This window comes from Rattus rattus, chromosome 1 (genome assembly GCF_011064425.1).
Source record: "Rattus rattus isolate New Zealand chromosome 1, Rrattus_CSIRO_v1, whole genome shotgun sequence".
Taxonomy (NCBI): domain Eukaryota; kingdom Metazoa; phylum Chordata; class Mammalia; order Rodentia; family Muridae; genus Rattus; species Rattus rattus.
Window position 1 is genome coordinate 169702296 of NC_046154.1, and position 23600 is coordinate 169725895.

The 23600-nt window shown below is 41.3% G+C and overlaps 1 protein-coding gene across 17 annotated transcripts in view; it reads left to right on the top strand.

The window, feature by feature from the left end:
* Positions 1–23600, top strand: part of Anks1b (ankyrin repeat and sterile alpha motif domain containing 1B) — a 1103087-nt gene that overhangs the window by 750413 nt on the left and 329074 nt on the right. For all 17 annotated transcript variants that reach the window (XM_032911305.1, XM_032911312.1, XM_032911325.1 and 14 more), the window contains one exon: positions 22476–22574. In XM_032911305.1, coding sequence (XP_032767196.1) covers positions 22476–22574 — 99 coding nt within the window. The remainder of the gene's footprint in view (positions 1–22475; positions 22575–23600) is intronic.

The window sequence follows — 23600 nt, forward strand, 5'->3', positions numbered from 1 at the left end:
TTTTCTCTTTCCCCATTCTCCTCACACTTGATCCCTTCCTATCAGCACCCCTCCCATCCCCAGTCTCCTCTCTCCATACACCTCCGTCCACCCCTGACGTCTGTTTTAATTCCCCTTCTTAGTGACATTCACGCCTCCTTCCTTGGGCCTTCCTTGTTATCTTTGGGACTATGGATTGTGGCATGGCCATCCTGTTCTCTATGGCCAATGTCCACTTACAAGTGCATACATCCCAGTTTGTGTTTCTGAATCTGAGCTACCTCACTCAGGATGATCTTTTCTAGTTCCATCCGTTTGGCTGCAAATTTCATGATGTCGTTGTTTTTAATAGCTGAGTAATATTCCATTGTGTAAATGGAACTCATTTCTTATCCATTCTTCTGTTGAGGGGCGTCTGGCTTATTTCCAGTGTCTGGATATTACAAATAAAGCTGCTATGAACATAGTTGAGCATGTGTCCTTGCGGTATAGTGGGGCATCTTTGGTCATTATCCAACTTTGATGTACATTTTATATAATTACTGGACTCAGAACTTTTAGCATATTCTCTATTAAGAAGAAATAAAAATATGATTTAGAAATATCCATTGCTTTGGGCCACATCAGTGTAGAAAGAAAAGAATTTCCCTGACCCTAGATTTTAACAATGAATTCGAAGACTCTTGGTCACTTCCAAAGTTATTTTTGATTGCATAATGACATCTATGAACACTTCAAGTCCCGGTTTTTTGGATATTTCTGGATTTTTCTTTTATTTATTCCAGGATCAGGGCTGGTGAGGAAGACATGGGAAACTTAGGCTATAGAGTCACTGTGCTAAATGACTTTTATCTGTGACTTGGACCGCCAGGAATGAATTGACTCCCCTTCTAGTGCCTCCTGGGGAAAATCACTTCCAGATGGTAACAGAGAGTGTTTTCAGAGAAGTGGCAATCTGAGGCCTTACAGGGAGTTCTGGCGAAGGATTTGCCAGGGAGAAATCCTGAAACACCCTACACCCTATCTTGGGAATACACATCTGCTTCTACAAAGACTTATGTTCCAAGAAGTTACTCATTGTCTTGTATGATTAAAATGAGTATCTCAGAGCAAGGGAATTGGTATTGTCTGTGCCTTTGGATACTCTAACACTATCCCTTCATGTACGACTCTTTAAAATGGGACCTGACCTTCTTAGTTTCGTGTGTGTGTGTGTGTGTGTGTGTGTGTGTGTGTGTGTGTGTGTGTATGTGTGTGGTACCTGTGTGTGAACTTGGCTATCATGTTTGCTTTCTGTTTCTGAAATGGGTACTGTTCATATACCACAAGACTTACAAGCTTGAGACAGCATACATGAGAAAATAAACATACAAACAGAGAAGACATGCTCAGAGAAGACAAAATGGGAAAGAATTTGAACAGTCGTCAAGTTTTTAGTCTAGCATCTTAACTGCATGAGAGTTTTCAAAAGTATATATAACCACTTTTATGCTCAAATGCCAAAGAGGACAGTATTTTTCTAGATGGTCGTCAGTTTCTTTTATCCACAGAATGCATCCAGGGCTTTCTATCCAAATGATTGAAGACTCAGATCTCAAAATGTTAAGGCTTGCAAACACAAACCCCACAAACACACATTAAACAAAGCAATTCAGGTCCTATTTTAAAGGGTCTTACATGAAGGAATAGTGTTAGACTATCCAAGAGCACAGACAATTCTCTCTTAGCCAATATTCATGGAACATCAGGCACCACACTCAAATTGGAGACAAAACCATCCACCAACTACCTCCACAGAGCTTAAAACTTAAATAAGCAATCTTTGGTTTAGGGAGCAAAACCATCTCACTCAGTGCAGGGGCAGCCAGTAACAGTTCCTAAAAGTGGTTTAAAGAAACTAAGCAGGTCAAAGTCAGGTAAGAACAGTGGAGCAGGTAGAGAGAGGGACAGGATGCAGTTATTGAGGAAGCACTACTAAACCTAAGGGGTAAGATGACGCATGGTTTTTCAAGGCACCTCAGGCGATAACCTTCCATTCAAGTGAACAAGTGTCTATCTGGAAGCTACTGTTTTTTCACCCTCTACCACTCACTGTGCAAGCATAGAATACAGATCATAACGTGGACCTTTCTCTAAAAGCTGTATGAACTGAGAGAGCATGTAAAACATAAGGCTTGAGACAACACGAGAGCATTTGATCCTATAGAACAGAGTGTGAACTCCCCCTCCCCGTGCACAATGAGGGAAGGAAGAAAAGTCATCAGTATTGCTTGGGAGCTGGTACAGAGAGCTGTGGTGACAGAGCGGGCAATAAATTAGAATCGCTGTGTTCCTAGCCACTTAATGTCTTTCAGAAAGAGCAGCAAGCCTTTCTGCACGTGTAACTTTACCACTCCCCACCTGCAACAAGTTCACAGACGCAACCCCATCACCTACCCATCTACTGTGTAACCAGCTTCCCCTCATTTGACATGTGTCACCTCCCCTACAATACTGCAAAAGCTTCTTAAGCAACCTACCTACCGCCAATCTCAGTTCTTTACACGTTCTTCCTCCATTCCACTGCTAAACTTATCTTTTAAAAAAACGTGTGTCCGCTCATATCCTCTGCCTTGATAGTTTGAGGACAGCCAGATTTCCTACATAGAATTCCATCACCGTGCCATTCGGTGTCCCTTGGAGTCTACTTTCCGGACTAGTTCCCGTCTCACGAGCTCACTCTTCTCTGTCTTCCACATGTGATATCTGCGCTTATATAGTTGCCTGTCTTCACCTTTGATCACGCCGAGCCTTCTGCTTGGTAAACACCGTCTCACGTTAGAAGACCATTCTCAGATATTAGAACGTCTATCCTGGTGGGACATACATATGTATAAGAATACTTCCCGCTGAGTTTTGCACCTTCAGGAGACAAAGGTCGTGTTTTATTTGCTTAAGGTTGTACACTTTGGATTGCTAGCAAGTGCGTATGTAACAAGTATTAAGTAATAGAAATATAGCCAAGCATTCCTTTCTACAATCTAAATACTAGCCCTCCGTGACTGTAGAACCAACCCATTGGTTGGTACACAGTAGCAGTTACTATGTACAGTGTATTGACATTACTAGGACACATGCATCCAACATTCGCTAGCCCTTAGGAGGTTTAATACCTTGTAGGGGGATGATATGGGTTGCAGAGATAAAGAGAAAGGAAGAGATAAGAAAAGAAACAACGCTGCTTAACTGGTTGGTTGACTGAATCACTTTATTATTCTGAAAAGTATTAAAATAATTTAAAAGATAATATACAAGACACCAAATAATTATAAAGCATATATATATATATATATATATATATATTATTTTGATGAAAGCAAAAGTCAGATGAGGGACGTCACTGAAGCTGACCTGTGAAAGGTCAATACAACTTTAGCTACATCGTGAAGCAAAGTTGAGACCCAGCAAAGGGCAAAAGAAACTGAGACAGGGAAGAAAGCTCTTGGAGGAGTTCACGGCAGGTAACCTCAAGCAACTCAAAATAGCAAGCGAGGAACCGTATGAGATTGAAGGCTATAAAGATAAGATGAGAGACTTGGGGAATTGTTACCAGGGAATTTTTATGAGGAACTCTGGAGGAAAGAACTGTCGAGAAAATGCATTCCTTCAGTAGCTGAGTGATGGGAATCCAAAGAATGCTCTCCCAGCTCCAGTCTCAGGGATGGAGATGGCGGCACTGACCAAGCCTGAGGAATTAATACACAGATGGCAGAAGTAGCAGTAGACAGGTACCGTGGGGCACAGAGGAGGACTCCACACTCCCCTTCCTTCCTCCGGCCCTTCAACCCCATGATGGACCTTTCACCTCTACAGTTTGTCTTTGTCTCTGCTGAGTCTGCAACCGTCCTTCCCTCCTCATTTCCCCACTGTCTGTAACCTGCCTCAGGTATCTCCTTAAGAACAAGCAGTGAGAGGGAAGGGGTGGATGGGGGGAGGAAAGGGGAGGGATTCAGAGACAGAGAGACAGCAAAGGAAGGAGAGAGATCCACCCATCTCCAGACATCTCTGTATTTCTTCATTCTCCTCTCTGATGGTTTAAGCAGTAATTTACCTCCACTACCTCCATCCTTCTAATTCATGGCCTTTTTTGAATTTCAAATAGTATTTAATATAAAACTATTTAGGAATAAAACCTATGCATGTTATACAACGTACAAACTACAACATGAGATAAGTTATTAAGATACAAAGATACTACAAAAACAAGATGAACTGTAAAATTTGAGAATAATTCTTATATAAAATATTATTCAAACCTTTAAGATATTAGAAATGATGCTGCCGTTGATGTTTGAATAATATTATACACGGTCATTTCTGATCTGGCTTTTTCCTCCCAACTTTCCTGGGAAGAACTGTGATCTGCACATAAAGCTTCACCAACCGATCTTATTACCAAAACCAAAGGACCTGTTCTGCTTTTAAAATTTAACTTTCTACCTGCGACAGTTTCTTATTTGTATACAATATTTTCTGTTTGGCCATGCCTCCCCCACAACCTATCTTATTCCTCCCCCAACCCCTGCTTACCCCTGCTTCTCAACTGCTCTGGCTGTTGCTTTCCTGTCTCTTTTTGATGTGTGTACATAAACGTTTTATACAGCTGCTAGGTGTCTGTCATAAAGGCCAAGTGATATCCAGAAGACATTATTTCGTTTTCCCCTCCACAGACTTTCTACCCCACTCTTCTGAAACATTCCCTGAGCCACAGAGTCAGTGATTGGTAGTGATGTCTCAGTTCGAGTCCAGCACTCAGCGTTCCCCTGTTCCCTATACATCCACTCTGCTCTAACCACTGCCAGCTGCCAAGAGAGGTTCCTCTAAGTCTCAGGGCTGCAGGAGTGACATCAGCTGCTTAACTGAATCTCCATTTATCAGGACATCATAGCAGAGTCCCTGGGAGGGCCTGTTAACTCTCCGGCCAGAGACTTTTGACCAGGATGGCAGAGGACTTTTCTACCATATTTACCACCTGATCCATGTCTCTTCTTCATGAAAACCATTTCCTCTTGGCTCCTGAGACAGCATCCTCTCTCCCTTGGCTCATTTTCTCCTTTTCCTTCCCTCTGTCATAGAATTCCCGAGGTCTTTTCTCCACAGACCCTTTATTCATTCTATTTCAGTTACAGTCACCAACCACCTAGATACTGGTCACCCCCAAGTCTACATCTCCAACCTAAACCTTTCCTTAAACTTCAGCCTCCTCTTCTAATATCCTACTGGAATCCCCCGCTGGTCGACAGCCACTCCCAAGGAGAGCATGATATTCTTCCATCACATCTCCACCTTCTGTAGTCTGCCTGCCCCCTTAATGGTCCTTAAAGGACTCCTGTCTTCCACTCAAGCTAACCTGAGCAGTCATCAGATCTAGCCCATTGTAACTATTCTGTTACTTTCATATTCTCTCTTCTGGCTGCAACGATCTAGACATCGTTGTCGCCCGCATCATTTCTACAAGGTTTCTCTAAATGGGCCTCAACATCCAGTTTTATCCCTTCAACTAGCAGTTCAAAGAACCACCGAGGTATACTCTCCAGACTGTGAATCCAGTTGCCTCTTCCCAGCAGGAATGGCAAACTGACTGTCAGAGCTACAGGGTACCTCTTATGTCCTGCTGACCTACTCACTGACCAACCTTCCCCTCCCCTCCCCCCCTCTCCATCCCTCTCTCCACCCCCCTCTCTCTCTGGTTTAATTAAGATTGAGGATGTCTTAGCTCTCAGGACACAATTTCTTTGCTCAATGCTCTTTTGTCCATACTGTAATTGATTCTCACAACGCTCTCTCCATTCTCTGAATTCTGATTCATTTGTACACATCACTTAGGAAGTATTATAGTCACCCTGCCCAAAATGCCTTTCTTAATCTAGGCCGGTGTGCTTCGGGAATCTCTCCTCTGTACAGATAATCATTGATCTTGTTGCATAAAAAAAAAGAAACCTATTAATGTTCTTGTCTTCTGTTCCTGCCTCAGCTCTATCCACTTCCATTGACTTTGAGCTTCTTCAGGAGAGAGGATGTCTTAATTGCTTCTGAATTGTCAAGCTTCACCAAGTCATTGTGCCATGATCTATACTAAATAAAGGTTTCGAACTGATGTAGTGAATTAATTAATTAATTAATATATGATGAAACTCTAACTTCAATGTGGTCCTTATCCTTTTTAACAAGCACTAGAAGCAAAACTGGAAGTTCTATACATTTAGTGAATGGGCAGTGAAGGACAGCCCTTGATAAAGTTAAATGACTCTCATGGTTTCTGGTGGAGAGGTGTTCATATCTCCTTTTCTACCTAGTGAGAGGGGTGAAGAAAAAGGCACAGATCTCTAGTAATGAGTGCTTCTTGGATCAGTCCGCCCAGCCCGTGCTCGCTACCTGAGGTCATACTAGAGGCAGAGTTACAGTACGTCTCCCGGTGGCACAGTAGGCCGGAAACCAGGCAGTTCTGCAACGCTCACACCCAGGAACATAGCCAGCTATATAATTTGCTGGGTCCAGTGTAGGATGAAATTGTAGGACCTCTTATTTAAAAGCAGACGGGAGGGAGCCATCGGAACACACAGAAAGCTTTTTCTGTGGTCAGTGTCTGGATTGCCGTGGGGGTTTGTTTTACTTGCTGTCTAATATTCTTTTAAAAATTAGAACTTTATCTTTTAACATGAAATGTGCCATTTGCTTTTCCATCGTGCAATTCTACTTTCAAACGCAGACATTAAATAAGCATCTAACGCTTCCGTAATATCACCAGAATTATAATTGTATGCTGGTTCTTATCCGAGGATGCCTTGATTTAGGCAAAAAGAGGGGGAGTGTGGCAAACCCAGGATGGTTGGAAGGGAAAAGGCCCCAGGCATGGAGCTGTCCTGGCAAACCAACCCCAGATACTTCAAGGGAGAATATAGCCCCTGAGGTACTTTAGACCGTGCCTCCTGATGCCAGGCCCAGGTGACATGCTCCCCTGAACGCTACATCTTTCTGACAGATGCAGTACCTTGTAGGAGCAGGATCACAGGGCTCTCACCAGATATATCTCTTTCCCATTACCACCCAAACCTAAAGCAGACAGGGAATCCATGTACTAAGGTAATTTCTGGGATTCTGGGTGGCACCCAGCTGCCAGTCTACCAGGTACGAAGAGTACCCAGCACAAACCCTCTCTCTTCTAGTACCCAGGTCCCTCCTAGGATGAAGAATTATAGCATTTTCATGACCAGACAGTGTGCAGGAGGGCAGTCAGGGTCCGAGGCACTGGAGAACAGCAATAAAGGTTTCTGCTAGAGCCATCTGGGGAATCGCAGGAAGAAGAGGAACCTCTCACAGCACGAGATGGCAATCCCCAATCACACTCCACTGTCCCATCAGACTTCACTTATAAAATGCAAATTCAAAAGAACAACATAGGGAGAATTTCAAGACAGTGATCACAGAGCATAAGCCCTAAGCGTGAGGCCCTGTGGGCCTGGGATTCCATGAAATACCCAGCTAAATGACTCACCCAAGGCCTCAAAGCAAGGTAAATGGCAGAGCTAGGAATAAACCTCCTTTTTCTCCCCACCACACATGCTGCCTCTTTTAGAATAGACTATTTCTGGCAAAACCAACACGAAACTACAAGATTTACAGTGCTATGTTCTAGAGAGGTGGTGGGGGCAAGAAGAACAAGAACAAGAAGGAGAAAGCAAGAGAGCAGTTCCTACAGACATTATCAATTTTACTTTATGGTGTAAACGCAACTTCATGTTCCTTATATCACCACATTGTTATAAAGGAGGAGAGTAGTTACCCTATTTTACAGATGGGCAAAGCATTTGTGGACCCCGAATCATACTGCTGTTAAGGAGAACAACCGTGCATGAGACCAAGACCACATCCTTATTTCTTATTATTAATCCATAGTGCCTAGAATGATATTATGGGAAGGAGGACAGAGAAGACCACTAAAGCCAGTAGAGCAAGCCCCACCATCAGACCCCATTGGAACACAATGCATGTGGCTAACACTTGTCTCCCTACCACAGGCAGCAGAGTTGGGGAGACCCTGTTCCAACCTTTATGTCCCTGCAACCTTGGCAGCCACAGCAGCTCTGCCACTTCTCAGGTCACTTCCCTCAAGTTGTGGCTAACCCCTGCGCGTCTGTCTTCTCTGCTGTGGAGGTGATGATCTGACTTACAGAACTGTTCTGATAACGGCAGGGCAGTTGACTCATAGGGATTAATAGCTGTTGCCGTATTATCAGCCATATTTCAATCAGTGTAAATATAGTGGAGTCCATATCCTCCCTCCCCTCTCTCTGTTATATGCATCTGCCTCTCAAACTGAACAGCCATTTGAGGGAAGTGGCTCTCTCCGCCCCCAAATAAGAAGAATCAATCAGTCTTTGAACAGTGTGCGTATGAGTACTCATATACTAGGGCCTCCAGATGTTTTTGGGAGCAACATCTGGTTTAACCCACTTAATATTCAGTTCAGAAAAATTAAGGCCTAAGGAAGTTGAATGATTTTTTCCCATGTTTATACAATTAGGTTTTTTTTTTTTCAAATAAGCCAGCACTCTCAAATCGGTGCCCATTTCTAAAGAATATTGCTTCTGTTAGATAAAACATAACCTCATTATTGCTTTGGAATACTGATTTTTTTTTCATAATGTGGGATGATTATGAAGAACAGCCTATCCACTATATTTTGGGTTGTTCTAATTAATCGCGATGATCACTACCATTATTCCATGAAACATGATTTCAGTTCATTTGCTCTCCCTGTACACGTACATTGAAGGATATATACCGGTATTATTCTCACAGTATGTTCTCTTTCTCCTGCCGGATAGGAAATATTTTTTGAGCCATATGGGATCCTAATTCTCTGAATGCTTTTAGATTATCAGATGTCTCAACTGACAGTCCTGGATAGAAATCAAATCATGAGAATTTGCAAAACCAGGAGGAGAAAAAGATTAAGAACATTTTGGTGTTAGAGTGTACCAGCAATTCCATCTTTATCTTTCCTTCAATTAAAGGAGGAAAAAACACACATCAGGCATCCTGCATATTGGAGTTCAATGCTGGAACTTTTCAATGCACACTTAACATATGCCAGTGAGCCTTCAACTGCACTCTGTTTTGGGCCTATACTCCATGTTCGTGCTTGCACACCCATTCAACGAAGCATGCACATTGTTTGGTTCTTAGCCAACAAGCACTGTGGGAGAAGCAAAGATAATGAATCATGTTCCTTTCCCCCAAGAAGCTTGCTGACCAGCAACAGAGACAAGAAATCTAATACCCAGGAGAAAGAAACCAAGAACACTGTGACTGGTTACCGCTTCTTCACCCTAATCATGATGTACCTATTTTTAAACAATGTACACTTTAAGTTAATATGAAGAATTCCACGATAGTTTAGATGCCAGTTGAATATTTTAGAACTTTTCCTTTAGCGCGAAGTCTGTTTTGTGTTAGCCAAGAACTCTTGTACATAGAGCCTGCCCTGGGGTGTGGTCGATATGCACAGTGAGTCTCCATTGGCAAAAAATAATTCTATCTTTCCCAACAGATAACAACTGCAAATAGCTTCTTTCATTTTTTTGGTTTGTTTTGTTGTTTTGTCCTTTAGAGGAAGATAGAGAACATGAAGTTGCGTGTGGAGGATAGTGGGGAAGAGCTGGGAGGAGTTGGTGGGGAGGAGAAAACATATGATCAAAATATACGTGAAAAATTTTAAATAAAATAATCAAATTTTAGAAAATTGAGCAAGAGAAACTTTAATAATATTTATTATAGGAAAGGGTTTTCTTTCTTCTCTTTCTCTGAAAAGGCTGAATGATGCTAGTATAGGAAGGGTATAAGATAAAACAAAGAAGACTATTCTATGTTATAGACATGAGGCAAGGGTGGGTGGGTGTGCCTTGAATGAACCTTCCTTTTGTCTTCAACCTCAAGTCAGAAGATGTGATCATCCGGTCCCCAAACAGTTGTGAGGGATTTCCTTGCCTGTGACCTTGCTTCACTGTTGTGATCACCGCTCTATTAGATCATCCTGCTCTCTGTACTCTGCTGGGACACTCCTCACACATCAGTCGAGGGCCACGGGGTGAGCACATTCCCACCACCACATCTTAAAACTGAAATGAGTCAAGATAAAGTTTTCATGAAGAAAAATATATTTTTTTTAATCCAAAGACATCTCAGGAAAAATAGCTTAAATACCAAACCCAAAAATAAGTGTAGGGAAAAGTCAGGAATATTCCACCAGCCAACTGTTTCAAAAGCAGCATCACCGTTTATCTCTCACCAAAGGTGTTCTGGATTGCAAAGGATCTCAACATGCTCTTTGGCAACCTCAAGAGCTCAGGGCACAGCCACACCTATGGTCAACCTAACCTACCAGCAAATGCTCTCACTGCTTCTGCCCGATATGTATAATGTGCGACTATCTCAAGAGTGGGGTTTTGGGAGGTTATTTTTGTGGTCTATGCTTCGTGTATTGTATTTACAGAACACAAAGCTTATGAAAAAAAATAAGCTTCTGGCTGAGCTCTGACTCTTTACAACCTCTGGATGCCTGCTGTTGCAATGCTCAAAGCTACTCCCAGATATATTAAATAAATAAATAAATAAATAAATAAATAAATAAATACCACTTATGTACATGTGGTAACATTGTATCCAGCAATCATTAACTGAAACTGAAATTGAAAGGAAAAAAAGCTCCTTCAAAAATCTTTTCATGAGATTTCATTATTTCAAGCCAAAATGAGATGAAACAGTAAAAAGAAAAATCCAGTGCACACACATACACTTGCATGTACACTTAGATACATACATGCATATACGCACTTACATAAATACTTACACACACATACACACATACACTTACACACACTTACACATATAGGCACACAGGCAACAGTCACATACACACACATACACATACACATATGCACACACACACATACAAACACACACACATACACACACACACACACACACACATACATACATACACACATACTTGATTGTGGCAACTTTCCTTTTTTCTTCTAACACCCCTTGTTTGCTGCACTTGTGTTAATCTATCCCAGTCTGAATACAATAAAATAAGGCAAACAGTCAATACCCATTGCATCTTCTCAACTGCTGTTACATGTCCTGAGACATGGCATTATTATTATTGTTATTTTTAATGACATAGAAAACTGTCCAGAGAACCCTAGATTTAAAAAAAAAATAATGGAGAGAGCTTATGTGTTCAGGAATCATTGCCTGTTTCTAGATATCCAATGGAACTGTCCAACTGTCCATAGTGGGCAGTCAATGCCGTAATGGGCACTCTCTGTCATGGGCCCGTCTCTGGGCTCGTCTGCCTTACTCTGAGGAACGTCACACATAAGCACAGACACTCTCAAGTGAGTTTCTTCCTTTTCCCAATGGGTAGATCTGCCCAGGTACAAACACAGCTTCCAGGAGGCTCAGAACCAGAGCAGAAGCAGCCTGTAAAGTGAGAGGTAGCAAAGGAGAAGGGATTCAGTCAAATAGTGTTCACCACAGATAGAAATAAAATTTCACGGAGTAAGTGTAGGCAGAAATTTTTGCAACCCACTTTTAATAAGGATTCAACCTCTCCTCTAGCCCACTACCCAGAAGAGGTAGTAGAAGAGAAAAGTTACTAGGATGTGGGAGAATAGACCTGTTCAGCAATAGTTCTTTGGGGGTGAGCGCCATCTTCTTTGACAGCAGTTCTGTCCCATAGCAAACACCAACTATGGCTCAGTAGCTGCAGACTAGTTCTCTAGGCAGGCAGACACCACACAGGAACCAACAACTACAGACCAGTGGCACCAGACATGAACCAGCAACTGTAGTTCAATCCTGAAGAAACCACAAGCCTCACCAACCAGTCTGAGGTGAGACCACAGGAACCTCATGAGCAATTCTTGGGTGAGTTTCTCTCAATGTCATCATTGCTACACTGGAACTCAACAATGCTGTGTAAGGCAAACCAAGGCTCGGTGCTTGCCTCCCAATATCTGTGGGTTCATATTTATACTCCTTCATCCCAAGTCCTTTCACGTGTTTACTATATCAAAACATCCCTTTACCTGTGTCTGCTTCAGGAAAACATTCTTTCAACTATGTGCCCCTTCAGGTTTTCAACCTAATTACTGCTAAATCTTTGTCCATAGTTTACCAGTTTAGGATCTTTATCGAATGCCATTTTGATTTACTGTACACATATGCACTGCATTTTGACCAAGTTCACTTCCTAATTCCTCCCCCCATCCCTTCCCAGATTCCTCCTATTAGGTCTTCCTCCCAACTCCATGTATTTCTTTATTTCTATCACTGAGTCCAGCCAATGCTGGTATCGTGAACATGACGTTTGGCTACCATATGGAGCACAGGCAAGGTACCTGGAGCTCAATCTCTGAAGAAAACTGACTCTCCTTTCTCCAGCAGCAATAGTTGACAATTTCTCTTCAGCTAGAGGTGGAGCCTCATGAGCCCCTCCCCATTTGATGTTGGAGTTTTGCCTGGTTCGATCTTACGCAGGTCTTGTACAGACAGCCACAGCCACTCTGAGTTCATGTGTACAACAGGCCTGCCGTGTTCAGATAACACTGTTTCTTGAGAACCTACCCCAACCTATGGTTCTTACAGTCTTCCTGCCTCTTCTTCCAGGATGATCCCTGACCCTTGGGTTGTGGGGTGGGGCATGATAAAAATGTCTCATTTAGGCTACGTGCTTCACTGTCTCTGCTCTGCAGTGTGACCAGTTGTGGGTGTCTGTTTTCAGCTCTGTCCACAGCCAGAGGGGAGCTTCTCTGATGAAGGTTGAGAACCACATTAATCTATGTGTATAAAGTTGAGTATTTGCAGAACAGACCCATGTGATTCTATAGCCATTGAGCAACATAACAATGATAATAGGTTCTGCCCCTAGGGACTGTAACCTACTGCGATGTTTATCTTTGCCATCTGGCTTTTCCCATTGGTTCAAAAGTAAACTTCTATTTGCTATGAATTTGACTCCCCAGAGAAACCAATCCACATTGTTCTCTGAAAGATCATCTTTTGTCTCTCTTTTTCCTTCAGATAATTTGTAGGGCATGTTTCCATTTGGGTTGTTGAGTTCAATCTGTCACCCAGTTTCTTCAAATGTTCAGTGCCCCATGGCCAGAGTAGCCAATTCTAAGTTAGTTGATCTCTTCCCACTTTTCTTATTAGAGTTGGAATAAAATCGAAGTCATTGGGTACCACAAGCCCTTTGCATCACTCATGCCTTTCCCTGTGTTCTACTCCAAAGTCCCTTCTTTGGTGAGCAAATTCTACTGCTGTCTGTCCCTACGTGTTTGGCACTGTTCCCACCCAGTGCCTTTGTGCCCGCTGTTGTCAGTAAATGTCCTTGTAATGACTCTTCTCACCCTTTCCTTCATCCTTCTAATCATTTAAATTGCTTCCTCAAGCTTTCTTGCCCAGTCTTTCTGACACAGGTCTTCTGTGTTCAGAGTTGTTTTATCTCCGGCTTCTATTAAGTTCCTTTAGAGCAACTTGACTTTCTGTGTGAGTTTGAACACATTATTAGCTTGTTTGGGCATCCCACTTTTAATTTTGTAAGAAGGTTAATTGTAACAACTTTCGAAGTTGTTGTGGGCAAGAAATAGGTAGAGTGTTTAAAGGCATATAGTAAACATAGCTCACAATTGACATGTTTTTTATTCAGTTATTTTCCTGTTTTATCCACTAGACTTTAACTTCTAATGGAAAACGATCTTGTCTGTCATAGGAGAGTGATCTGAGAATCCCCAGTAACGTGCCTGACACAGAGGAATTGCTCAGAAACTGAGTTGAATAAATTTATGTTGACTAAATGAATGAGCGCCCATTCTTTCTCTCTGACATCTCTAAATTGGACTCTGTTGGTTCATTCCCAGCTTTCTGTGACCTCATTCCTAAGGCTATCCAAGTAAGAGCATGGTGTCAACTTAAGTTTCAATTGATATATTTTTTTCCCAGCAACCATATTTCCTTCAATATTACCTTTACACTCCAGAACAAATCATCCCTTTCCTCTTTCCCTCCCTCCCAATCCATCTTGGTCCTTTTATCTTGAGTTCCTTTAACTAAAATGTATCTGAACATATTTCTCAGTGTCAGAAAACCCCATCACCTTTGAATCTGGAGATGTGTTTTTCCTGGGGTCTGCCATCTCTGTGAGCTAATGAATGAGTTGTTATTTTGATTGGATTCTTAATGTTAGGAGCACAAAAATGTCCACCTTCATGGTCACACTCCCCTTGGCCTAGTTGTGGTTCTTGGAGTCCACAACTCACACCCTTTTCTCTAGATCCTTAATATAGTAACAAGCAACACAAACTCCCTTGACTTTTCCCAGATACACTCCACCTCCCTTCATTCCAAGACACTGCCCTTCTTCATTCTGGCTGTGAAAAAGACATAATGGAGTCGTGCAAACATGTCCCTGATCTGGGAACTTCTCCTCAGCTGACCAGTTAAACTTCTGACAAGAGTTTACACAGGAGAAGGATCCCTCACACCCACCTGTTGCCAAATTGGTGCTCCCACTTCCTGGGCGGACCCAGTTCAGGACAGGACATGTTCTGTAGTACTTTAGCCACAAGTATGCTCAGTCAGATTTAGTAAGAGGCTTGACTTTGGATTATAATGATATGAAATAACTAACTACTTGACCTTTCAGAGGATGTATAATTTATTAGAAATAAAATGTGTTTTATATATGTAATGCATGGAAACTAATCCTGAGCAGTGTTACACATCTGTTGACTAAAGAAAACACCTGTTCCTAGACATCTGGTTCTCTTTCAGTAGAAAGTGAGGTCCTATCTTGGAGTCTGATAGAATAAAATACTGATCACAGATACATCAGATACTGTGCAAACTTGAAATGATTTCACATGCCCAAGACTATTCCCTCATCTATAAAACAAAAAATAACACCACCTAGCTTACAAGATTCTTACAATATTTATAAGTGAATGGGCAGTGTAGCAGATGCCATGGACATGAACATTAGCATTTAGTATTCCTCCACACCACCATCCAAAGCAGTGTGTAAGAGGAGCCTACCGGAAATACCAAAGCATTGTGTTCCTCTTCAGGCAAGGGCAGGGTGTCCATGCTAAGCTACATGTTGCTCACTTTTCTCTTAAGAGGCACCAGGAAATAAATGTTCAGCCAATTAGATAGAAGAATAAAACTCAGTACCTGCCAAGATTATGTACAGCCTACTCAAGAAAAAAAAAAATGAACTTCACAGCTTGTAATTGGAAAAGGACATGGGACAGCTGCTAACTGTTTTCCTTGCTCTGCTTTTGGCTTGTTCTTCTAATAGCTCGCCTTTTCCACTCTGCATTGCAATGAGAGCAGAACAAGTAGAACTGGGGTGTCCCCTCCAACCCCAACCCCACAGTCAGACATTTCTGGGAAAGACCATTTAAAGTACCTAATATCCCAGCAACCCCTTTGGGATGGTGTAAAACCAGCTAGACACCATTGCTGCAGAAAGGAAGTTAACGCGCCATGGTTAGTTAGGGAACACTTAAGCCAGAAAAGCCTACAGGTCCCTGACAGCCTGATTCCATGATTCAGTCAGTGAACAGAAAGGACCAGAGTGAGGAGGCGGGATAGGTCAGACGGCTTTCTAAATGATCTTCCACAGAGAGGGAGTCAGCTGCTTAAAATGCCATGAAGCCAGACATAAAGTACACTGGGGCACCTACATTTATGTAATTTCATGTGCCTCTTAAGCAAAACATATAAATGGCTTAAGCCAGGGCATGTTTTGTTTTGTTAAGCTGAATCTCTCCTTGCCTGCATTACCCACACCGGAGGTGGCATGGGGTTAAGAATGAGACTGATTCGTTGCCTGCTGTACTAGGAGGATGACTGGGGTCATTTATAAAAATATATTCCTCAGATCCAAGATAAATGGGGTTGCTGGAAGAATGAAATGTGTAAGGCAATTTGAATGGTGCCTAGTAACGTATGTAGTTTACTCTAGCTTACATCAACTGCCACTTGTATAAGCGTTGAAGGAATCCAGTTCATATTGATTAGATAGATAACCTCTTTGAAGCTATCTTTTGATGTGTTTTGTGTGGCTGGATTTTCATCATCCCTGAAGAGGTGAGGTAAAGGACTGGGAAATACATGAAATAGTCTTTCCTGTAGGTGATCTGAGACAGGGTGGGTGTGGAGGACTCTCCCAGGGCAGTCTGTCTATACTGTCTGTCTTTCTATGTCTATGCATGTAACTGGGGGGGAAAGTAAGAACACTCAAATAAACTTTTTTCACATAAACTTTTCTTCTTACCTCAAGAAGCTATGAACCAGCAGCCTCCAAAATAAAGACTAAGGGCTGGAGAGATGGCTCAGTGGTTAGAGCACTGACTGCTCTTCCAGAGGTCCTGAGTTCAAATCTCAGCAACCACATGGTGGCTCACAACCATCTGTAATGGGATCTGTTGTGATGCTGAATTGATCATAGACATGTGGGAAGGGATATGATTATGTTTTGTCTACATCTTCATTAATTTTCTACTAATACTGTATTTTCTACCTTATCTATTAGTTTAAACATAAGGTCTTCATGGAATGTCATGCAGGCATCATCTTTCATGTATGATGTCTGGAGAATACAATTCTAATTCCAGCTTCAGAACAAAATTTTCATGTGACATTAAGACCCAGAAAACTACTCATAAGCTAAAAAGTAGAGATAGTCAGGGGTTGGGGATTTAGCTCAGTGGTAGAGCACTTGCCTAACAAGTGCAAGGCCCTGGGTTTGGTCCCCAGCTCCGAAAAAAAAAAAAAAGAAGAGAAAGTTAATTAAGCGTATATAGGAAATTCTGCTGCAATCAAGAGAGTATGTTATGAAGGCCTTAGATAGAAAGGTTATCAAAGGGCTACAAATGCTTCTAATACTGCTCTATTAGTATGAGATAAGGAATTAGGCATGGAGTATGTAGGCTGCAAGGTGGGGCAGCAAGTGAAAGCATTTGCACAGAGGCTTGATGACTCGAATTTCATCTCCAGAACCCACAGTGTAAAGAAACAAACTCCTAAAAGTTGCCCCCTGACCTCCACATGTGTGTCATGGCACACATGAGCTCACACTCAGATGCACACATCACACACACTGATACAAATAATAATAATAATAATAATAATAATAATAATAATAATAATAAATTGGAGCACACTCACCATCTATTACATGAGCATTTGTAGTAATCGTGCTTCTGAATGATGAGGTAAATGTAGCTTTATTTTAATGCCGCACAGGAACATCATAAATCTGTTACTTTTTGCAATAGCTACTATCCCAACCACTCAGAAGTCATGCATGGAATTTATCTATAAACTGAGATCCAATAGAGTCAAAGCTGAAAGGTAAGAAGCTAGGACATAGCCTTTTATTCTGAGAAACACAGTGTATAGCTTTGTGCTGTAAACATATACAAAAAATAAAATGTGTATGTTTTTCATGCACAAGTTTTTCATGCACAAGTTTTTCATGCACAAGTTTTTCATGAGCAAGTTTGTGAGAGATTAGTGTCGTTGTACCATGTATTGAAGTAAGGCCACACAAATTGTGAGAAGAATCTGATTGATCCAGTTATAAAGCAGACACCAATTTTCCCCACCAGCATTATCTCTCGATGTCTTCATCTTGAGTCTGCCTGAAGAAAAAGAATGAAAACATTTCCTACTCTAGTGTGTATGAAGAAGGAGCCAGTCTTCCTGAGGTCCTCAGACGTGTTTCCCTAGCCCTCGATTTAATATGGAATGTGAAGTCAAAGATTCTAAATGAATGCAATACTGTGTTAAAGTCATGAAGCTGCATGAGCTTCTCAAACTGTTTTGAGAGCCGGAGCCATCGGTACGGACATCCCTGAAATATGATTTCAATAAATAGTTGTTCTCTCTCTAATGGGCCACTAAGCAGGAAACGCAACTCCTCATTCCCGTTTGGTCATCTCAGTGGTCTATCCGAGCCGAAAACCTCCATACATAACAACCTCCCCACGGTCGGAGAAGCTCCGGCTTCAGCTACCGGCGCATACGATATTAGGTGATTTCTCTTCGTTCTGAGATTTAAGAAGGGAATAGAGAGCCCCGGATCTGTCAGTTCTGATCAGGAAAAGAGCAGCAGCATCTGTAAAAACAGCACCCCGGGCCTCTGATCATGCTAATAAGTTGTTTAGTTACTGAGTAGCCAAACCATTTTCCCCATGATCACTCTTCCCAAACTACCTGTGTGGTGCAGAGTGCCAGGCTCAGGAACTTGTCCGTCTTATCTGCACTTCTCATTACACAGCGTGGCTCTCGAACATCATAATAAATCAACACCACCCAGAGTGTGACAACTTCATATTTTGACCACTGAAATATTGGAAGATAATTTGCTGAAGACCCTACATGTAATATTCATGGACTGTGACCAAATGGTATATAACTGACTATATCTGGAGAATGAGGAATATGTTTTACTCCTGGCTTGCTTGCCCCATCTATGTGACTTGACTATGGTTTCACTGTCAGTAAGTTAGAGAAAACCTGACTAATAGAATTCGCTATGGTGACGGACATACTCCAAATCAGGAATTATCCAATACTGCAGCCACCAGCTAGGTTAGCCAGAAAGTTCTTGGGTTTGGGGCTGAAAGAACCTATTGGATTTGGCAACTAGGGGGGTCAGTCTTAACATTCGATAGAGAAGTCTGTGGCATTCATGTTTATTATGGGGGGAGCAGATGATTAAGTGGTTGGGAAAGGATGGTGAGGAGAAGGGATGTACTGGAGTAGGTGGTTTAGGCAGAGGACTAATGTGGCGCTCTGCTCACTAAACGAGTGGCATATCAGTAACGTGCAGACTAGATGGAGTGTGGAGTTAGGTTCATATTAGGCTTTTACTGGGGGAAAACACTAGGTTAAGCTGAGAGTCTCTGCGGTAACAAAAGGAAGTCATGGACTAAGAGAAGACTGTAGCCCTGTAGGCAGAATTGAAATGTCTATGGCCTTGACAGTGTAACTGTGACCCAAGGGCAAAAGGAAATCTATTAACTCCTGTGCTGTAACTTAACACTTCTGTGGTCTCACCTGTGTCTTTGTGTTGTTTTAACTGTCCTAAACTGTCAATAAAGGTGGGGGAAAAAAGCTATAAGAATTTATAGCACTATAGAGAAATTATCCTATTAGCTAAGATTGCTCTGTCAAAAACAAACAAGCAAACAAACTCAAACAAACATGTTTTAACGTCTCAGTCGTCGTTTCTTCAAGCCAACTTGAGGTTCTAAATTCTAAAACACTAAAATGACATTTCATAATACATACTCTCTATATAATAACACTTATCAAAAGTTAAACATGGCTGAAAGAATAACATTTTAATACACATTGATTAGTCTGCTTCATTTTACAAGGAAGAGCCAAGAAGCCTAAAAAAAAAAAATGACTTATCTAAGTTTTCCCAACTGTGATCCAAATAGGTCCAAGCCACCTGATATTTTAAGCAAAAGAGAGATTGAAGATAAATCAAGATATTGCGGGTTATTCTACGTATTATAAAAACAGGGAAAATAGAATATTTTCTTTTTGTTCGTCTTTCTCGTGACACAAAGCAAGTGTACATATTTGCCACACACAGCATGATGTTTCTATTTGTGTGAACACCATATACGAAACAAATAAGAATAATTGGCAAAATGAAAAACTCTAACAGTATACCTCATTGAGGACACTGAATCCTTTTCCTTGTGTTTTCCAATTCATAAGGTACATTCTTATATTTTTGTATCACAATTCTCTACCTTCCACTCACTTTTAAAAGTGTTTTGCTCGTATCTTATATGCTAGGAAATCTGGCCCAAGCATAGAAGGTTAAAGTATATTTAATACTCTTTCAAAATTTCAGACTTCTATAAACTATTCCGAAAGTCTCCTCTTTTGATGAAAATAGAAAAGACAGTATAGGAATGGTGTCAAGGAAAGACAGCGGCCTTTCGGGACTGAACTGTTGAACCCATCAAATTATTCAAACACTGTTGCTAAACTTTTTGGATTAATTGTAGACCACAGGTCCTACAAACCATAAAACCTTGAGGATACGCCTGCTGATGTACAAGAAAGTAGGCCCCACATTTTGCGCGAGTTGAAGGTATGGACTGGTAATTCAGTCCATAAAAGTCATGACTATGATCTAGCACATAAACGGTCAGTGTTGTGATCGTTCTTTTAGGGTCGGTACATGCTTTGGGAAGTCCTCAAAGATTAAAAGTCAGACCGGGCTTCACATATCGCACTCAAGCTCTCTTGAGTCCGTTTCTGGAAGTAATAACGGTTTCTCAAAATGAAGTCGTTTCTGCGCCCAGCCATGCTCTACCGCGTGCACGGGGTGATTTCTCGAGAGTTGTGTTTCCTGTGGCACAGTGCCAAGACTGGCTGTACTTGTTTTTCTTTAGCCTTTTCATTATCATGCTGCTATATGCCTGGATCATTCTCCCTCTGCTGAGGTGGCTGGCGTAGCTTAAGCGTTGGCATGATGTTCTGAGTAGGTGGAATGCTTTTGTTCAGTGAATGGCCATCTTAAATCCCTAACCGTGATACCGTTCTAATGGCTTTAATCTCCTAACAACAGTCAATTATCAGTTTGCAACATGGTCTGATATGAAACTGTCTATACATCCATCTATTCTACCCTTCCTCTGTTCTTACCTGAGGAAAGGCATCTAATCCATTTCCTGCCCCACCCTGCATTTCCTGTCTCTTCTTTCTGCAAGTCTAACCTCCAACTAAAACTGCTTGATACTTTTCCATAGTTTTCTGCCTTCCATAATGATTACCTGAGCCCAGGCCCATCCCATCCCTAAAACAGCCCTAGCACCCTCTTAATGGTCTGCAGGGCCCCAGGACTGCCCCTTCTAGTGCATTTGCTGTCGCACTGAGCCTGTGTGTGTGTGAGTACCTGTTGTCCTCCATGTTTTTCTGTCATTTCTCTCTTAAGTATCTCGTGCTAGCATTAATTGGATGAAAGTTGATTCATTCAGAAAAGCAATGCAAACTCTTGAAATGCCACCCATTCCTCAAGTCCTCAATCTTGCCTTTTTGTTTTAATGGAATATAATTACTGTACTTGCTTACGGAACACAATATGATCGTGGGATACATGTATGCAATGGACAATGACCCAATCTGGCTAATTAACGTTTCATCTTCTTAAATATCATCTCTACATTTTATAAAGTATTAGATTCTTATAATGATTTTAGAATCTATAAAACTGTTATAGACTATAGCTCGTCTACAGTGTGATGCAATATTTTAATGAATTTCTTCCATCTGTCCCTTCATCCAACTTCCCAGCCTCTCTTCATAGCCTGGCTTCTCCCAATGAGTGAGAAGATGTGGTTACCTTATTCCATTTAGATATTAGGGTCTTCAATTTAAAGAGAAACTTTATCCTGTAAACCCCGAAAGACTAGAGGTTAAGGACAAAACGAGCAGTCTGTACTTTTCCATTTCAAACACTGTCAGGGGCTTAAAACACTCGCTTGAGATCTGAGACATTTCAAAGTAGACTGATCTTTGGAGAACGTGAGCTTCAGTCTTTTCATCTTACAGGGAAGGAAACTGAGGCCCAGCCATAAAAGCCAAGTGATCTTTCTAAATTTAGAATTCCATCATGTGACTCTTTTTTAAGTATATTTGTGTTTTTCTATAGGTTAGTGCACATGGTTTCCTCTTCGTCCTTCTTGTTTGAGATCCTAAGCATACTTCAGATATTTGATTATACATCACCTTCTCCAAAAAAAAAAAAAATGTGCCCTTCATCGTCTCAGGATTCCCAAGCAAGCATCTCATGGTACCTGTTTGCAGTATGCAAATGGAAGCTACCATCATTTGCAGACATTTGCATCTTGTTCATTGTTCCATCTCCATGTTTTAAGAATCTGACATTCGATATTCTAAAATGAATTATTTTTACTTTTAACCTGCCATGTACCTGTCAGTTTTCCCATCAGCCCTCCTCACAAAATCTATTTTCAGATTAGTTTTTAAAAATAAACTGATTCATGCACTTCCTTCTAGAAGTCACTGAAAATCCTGAATGACGATTCTTCCCAGAAGCCCTTATATGTTTACAGGAACAGAATCCTAAGTCATAGGAATGACTCTTCAATGCAGAGAACTTAGCCATAATAGTAAGTCATGAGAGATGTATGTGAGGGAAGGTCCACTCTCATACCCCTCCCATCAGTCCCACGGTGACCTAATCTTCACTCACACAGAGTACAACAACTCTTGTTTTTGTTTGTAGAACTCAGAGAACTTGTTTAACTCTGTGAAAAGTAAATTCTTCTTATCTCACGTAGCTTAAATGCTAGATCTATCATCTAACGTTTCTGGTTTTATTTCAGGGAAGCAATGTTATGGAAGATCAGGATTTGTTGGAAATTGGAATCCTTAACTCTGGTCACAGACAAAGAATTCTACAGGCGATCCAGCTGCTTCCAAAGGTAAGGGATGCTTCACTGGGCTCACCTCATATATAGCTTCTAATTGACTTATGGCCAAAGCATACAGTGGTATAGGCTTGGGAGTACAGTATTTCTACGTGCTGCTACAGCCCATAACAAAAGTCTTAAGTCCTGCTTTAATCAGACACAAAAGACAACCACAAGCTTCACTTGGTTTTAAACTGACCTGCAAGAATGGCATATAGCAAGCTCTGCAGAGTAGTGAGACAGATTCAGAATATCCTTTCTGCATAAATCCTAACTCAGGCCTGGTGACGACTTAAAGAAGATGGGATTCATGTTGACTAAGTTCAGAAATGTTCTTGGCTTAAAAGTTTCATGAATGGGAAAAAAAAAAACTTTTGTTGGCTATACATCTGACAGGATTAATATCTAGAATATATATTTTAAAGCTAAACAAATAAATGCACAAACAAACAAACAAACAAAAAACCCTGAACTCCACCTCTTCAGACCAAACAACCCAATCAATAGATAGGGTAATGGAATACAAAGGTAGTTCCCAGAAGAGGAAAAGTAGATGGCCAACAAGTATGCTAAAAGTGTTGAGCAGCCTTCCTCGCTGTGCTGAATAGTTTTATGTCAGCTCACCACAGGTTAGAGCCTTTGAGGAGGGAACCTCAATTAAGAGAGAACGTCGATTAAGAATGTACCCTGTCTAAGACAGCCATAAAGAAGATGCAGAGTAAAAGTAGAACAAGATTCTATCTCATCCCATTCTTGGTGGTGAGCATGAAGAAAACGAGCAACAACCAATGCTAACGAGGATGTAGGGGAAATAAAATGTTTATGTGCTGTTGGTAGAGATGTAAATTAGCCCATTCACTGGCCCAAAAGTTCCTCATAAAGCTCCAGATATCATTACCTAATTATAATGACCAAGAGGTGTATTTTTAAGAACTCTTAAGTCGGCATGCTATATAGATTCCTGCATACTGCAGCTATGGAGTCAGCCTAAGTATTCATTAGCATGTGAATCATTTTCTTAGTGTTGAATATAGACGG